General features: G+C 40.4%; 1 protein-coding gene across 1 annotated transcript in view; it reads right to left on the bottom strand.

The window, feature by feature from the left end:
* Positions 1-45: 45 nt before the first annotated feature.
* Positions 46-4,731, bottom strand: part of whrnb (whirlin b) — an 84,062-nt gene continuing 79,376 nt past the window's right edge. The window contains exon 12 of the mRNA XM_020599131.1: positions 46-984. Within this exon, the coding sequence (XP_020454787.1) occupies positions 808-984 (177 nt within the window). The 3' untranslated portion in view covers positions 46-807. The remainder of the gene's footprint in view (positions 985-4,731) is intronic.

The raw sequence follows: 4,731 nt of genomic DNA, 5'->3' as shown, positions 1-4,731 counted from the left end.
TGGCTTTTGGCAAAAGCTCAATGAAAAAGTGAGCCGTTGCAGAGAAAAACTAGTATTATGAAATCTTATACTTTAAACTTTTATACAAAGTCTGGTGTTTTCAATGTTTGCCATCCATTTAGCTAAGCTTATAAGTAAACCTCCTCTGCAGCCGCAGCTACAGTTGATATTTTATTTGCACTTCAACCAGTTTTATTTTTTCATTGACATTAACTATATTTGAAAAATTCTAGTCTTTTCTATCATTTTTTTCAGTTAGGATAAAATTGTCCTCATCAAATTAAATGCTATGCTCCATCTTACTTTTCTATCAAAGACAAGTATTTAAATCAATGAGTACAACCTTGTTTTTTCTGATGTTCTATCCCTCACTGTAATGAACCCAAATGATCTGTTCATTGATTCTGCCTCCACCAAAGGATGCAGAATAAGTGAAGACTCACTGACTGTGATATGAAATTTTGTATCAGTGCTACAGTAATTGTCTTCCTGGTCAAACAATAACAGTCAGGGATGGAATACTAGTAAAACAGAATGAACTCATCCAGTGAAACCAATGTAAATAGCATTTGACCCATGTATGACCTTTATGGCAAATCTTAATAGAATATGTACTCTTCTGAATCTAAATTGTGCAAATCTCTGTAAAGTGCAATTATCACAGTTTGACACATCATTCCACTAATCTTTGAAACTAAAACAATGATGATTACAGGGCAAACATCATATGCTGTTCATACACTTCATGTAGCAACAATAAAACAGTGTCTTCTTAAACCAGAATGCATAAAGTGCAAAGTCCTTGTATTAGAGTCCTGGCTCAACCACTAGGAAGTCAATGTGGTCCTTCTCTTTGGTCTTGAAGGCCTCGGCGATGATCCGGGCAGCATCCTTGTGCTCCCGACCTCTCAGGGAAATGCCATTGACCTCCAGAATAACATGGCCAACCTTCAGCTGGCCGCAGTTATGAGCCGAGCCTCCTTTCTGTCAACAGGCACATGGAGGGAAGGAAGAAAAGGTATTTTGCCATACATTTCAGCACACACACACACACACACACACACACACACATAAACATAAACATTTATAGCAGAAAAGATCCACTTAGTTTAGCTTTTTTGTTTAAATATTTGAAACAGTCTTGAATACATACTATATATGTACACAAGCACGTATGCTGGAAATCCTGTGTTCTTGCAAGCATTTTCCCCAGGAACAGTTAAACAGATATAGAAAAGAATTCCCAGTAATTCCTAGGATATAAATTCCCACTACTCAGCCCTAATACAGTTGATAATGGCTGGTGCAATATTAAACAACTAATACATGTAAAGTCACTGTACATATTATTACAAACACTGGCACCCCACAGGGATGTGTCCTCAGTCCCATCCTCTACACCCTGTTCACCCACGACTGTGTTGCCTCCCACAAAGACATAATCAGCCCAAAGTTTGTGGACGACACCGCAGTGATGGTCACATCACTGGCGGGGACAAAGCAGCCTACAGGAGGGAGGTGGCCGGTCTGGTGTCATGGTGCAAGGACAATAATCTCAGCCTCAACACGGACAAGACGAAGGAGATGATAGTGGACATGAGGAAGGAGAGGACATCTCATCAGCCACTGTTCATCCGGGAACTTGAGGTGGATAGGTTGAACAGCTTTAAATACCTGGACGTCCACATCAGTGAGGACCTCATTTGGACACATAACACCACACAGCTGGTCAAGAAGGCCCAACGGCGGCTGTACTTCCTGAGGAGCCTGAAGAGGTTTGGCATGTTGCCTAGGATCCTTTGTAACTACTACAGCTGCATCGTTGAGAACATCTTGACCAGCTGCATCACCGTCTGATATGGCGGCACTACTGCTATGGACCACAAGCGCCTGCAGAGAGTGGTAAAGACTGTGGAGAAGATCACCAGGACTCCACTGCCCTCTCTGCAGAGCATTTACCACTGCAGGGTGCGTAGGAAGGCTGCCTCCATCCTCAAGGACCCCATCCACCTCAGGCATGGACTGTTCACACCTCTACACTCAGGCCGGAGGCTCAGAAGTGTGAAATGCAGGACCTCTATACTAAAGAACTCTTTTTTTTCCCACTGCCATAAGATTCCTAAACAGCTGACAGGATTTTATTATCAGGAATTATTTCATGTAATTCCACCTGTACTGTTTACATTCTCAGTTTGCACATGCACATCTGTACATGCATAATTGCACATTCATTGCTCACTGTTGCAAATACAGCTGATGTAGCATATATTCTTATTATATTGTTACTATATTTTTTACATGCTGTTTTAAAAATTGCCTTTATTTTGTATTGTAGCGTCCAGCAGGACACAAGGAAGACAACCTTGAGTGCCGACGAATAGTCGCTTTTTATTAACTCCACACAGCCGGTTACTGTTGGCCGTAACCACGCCAAAACAACAGCTCAACAACAATAAGAAAGAAAAACAGCCTGCTAACACTCTCTGTAGCTCAAAATCCCCCACACTTCACTCCCTCCCGCTCTCAAACCTCTTAACCCCTGAAGCGCCACACCCATCAAGTAACCATAACAATTTAGAACATCATAACATGCCCAGTGAAGGATCACTACAGTATTATCATCTATTTTATATTTAGACTTTACATTGTATGGCATTCATTGTGGACAGCAAAGGAAGAATTTCATTGTGCAGTGATACATTTTTCCTTACTGTACATATGACAACAAACACTTTTGATTTGATTTGATTTGATTTGATATGTGGATTGCTATTTCTCTGATGGCACTGTGTTGCAAGGCTTGGTCAAATCCTAAATAATAGTACATTTGGGAAACTCTCCTGAATTGACTAAATTACAGTAAAATCAGTCAGTTGCACTAATAAGTATTTTTATATTAACAATGAATCAAATCACTATGTGTAATGTAAAAGGCGTTGCTTACTTTTCAAATCAGCAGTGAATTATCACCATCCCCGTGGTTCCCCAGTACTATAGAGCTTTTTAATTTCTGTTGACTCATTGTTTTGGTTTCACTTCCTGTGAATTTCAGTCTTGTCATCAGTTTTCAGCAAAAATGCATCCTACCAGTAGTTAGGCTCCACCTGAAAGTTTGCTAAAGGGTCAGATGTTTTTCTCAGGGTTTGGTACAGCCCAAGTCAAGTAAAAAGAGAGTGAATATTGGACGTACAAGACTTTCCTGTAAAGCATGACTCTATATGTGGTTTGCGCCAGCAGCAGGGTATCTTATGACCAACAGTAACATTTTGTTAGGTGACCGCTAGTGATTATTGTAATAATAAACTTTATTCAAGAAACAATGACGAACTTACAGTAGGTAACAGTGTATAGAACAAAGTCCACATTAGGGGGAGGGTGCATGGGTCAGAAAGCACTGGACTTTCCCACAGGAGCCTGGTGATCAATATCTGTGTCATGTGACTTTTATCATTACTGTTCCACAGCTTTAACCTAGTTATTATTGTAACCATGACCACAAAAGTTAGTTAAAATCTATATGATTATAACCCTAACCAAGTAGTTTTATCCCTAAACGTAAAGAAATCCCGATGCTCACTAATCATAACTGTGCATTTATAATTGTTTCCTTGACAACAGATGTCTAGTAACCATGTTGCTGCAAGGGTTCTGTGGGTTGTATTTGAAGGTATATTGTAGAAGGTATAATGGCATTTAGGTTGGAGGACTTGTTGGACTTACAATCATCAGCTGGAAACAAATGTGTGTAAATGAGTGCAGCTCTTTATGTGTTGGATGTGTATGCAGTTGTTAGCTAACGCACTCCAAAATGTTATAAGATGATATGTCAATTTGCTCCACTGCCTCAAGGTGTCGGTTAATACAGCTTTTGAAATGCTGAATCTGACAAGTCATAGTTCTTAGTTGTGCCTTCAACAAGGGCATTTTCCTACTTTCCTGTACTTAAGAAAAATTTAGGAAATCTTCAAGTCGGGCTGGTCATTAACTGTAGGGCTGCTTTCATACTTGACATTTAGAAAGACTGGTCAGCTGTGGAAGACCACAGCCATTGACTGATCACGTCATTTGTCAGTTGAGTTTGTGTGTACAGTGCTACATTGACCGTTTGCTTTTTTTCTACTAGGCAGCCTAACAGAGCTGCAGGGCTAATCTCTCTTTTCATTCAATGATGTGTCCTCTCCTCAGGACAAAGAGGACAAGTGCAAATATTGACTGGATTTAATTTAATCCTTAGTGCTAAAATGTATTTATTTGCTGTGACATTCAATTCCAAAGTAGTAACCAAAAACATTACTGCAGGGTATGCAGGCCATTAATAATGGCCTAGTACAAAGCTGAGGTCATAACAAGCTGTTTTAAAGCACAAAAATTATTAAAGGGTCTCAAGCAACCCTGAATGACACATTATACATTACAGCTCTGTAATACTAATCTTCTTCTTCTTCTACTTTCAGCTGTTCCTGTTAGGGGTAGCCACAGCGAATCATCTGTTTCCACCTAACTCTATCCTCGGCATCCTCTACTCTCACCCCAATTAACTTCATGTCCTCTTTTAGCACATCCATATATCTCCTCTTTGGCCTTCCTCTTGACCTCTTGCCTGGCAGCTCCATCTCCAACATCCTTCTACCAATATAACCACTATCCCTCCTCTGCACATGTCCAAACCATCTCAATCTGGCCTCTCTGACCTTGTCCCCAAAACAGCTGACCTGAGCTGTCCCTCTGATG

This window comes from Monopterus albus, unplaced genomic scaffold (genome assembly GCF_001952655.1).
Source record: "Monopterus albus unplaced genomic scaffold, M_albus_1.0 scaffold40.1, whole genome shotgun sequence".
Classification (NCBI taxonomy): domain Eukaryota; kingdom Metazoa; phylum Chordata; class Actinopteri; order Synbranchiformes; family Synbranchidae; genus Monopterus; species Monopterus albus.
The sequence above is the reverse complement of the archived record's forward strand: the minus strand, read 5'-3'. Positions and strand labels throughout refer to the sequence as shown.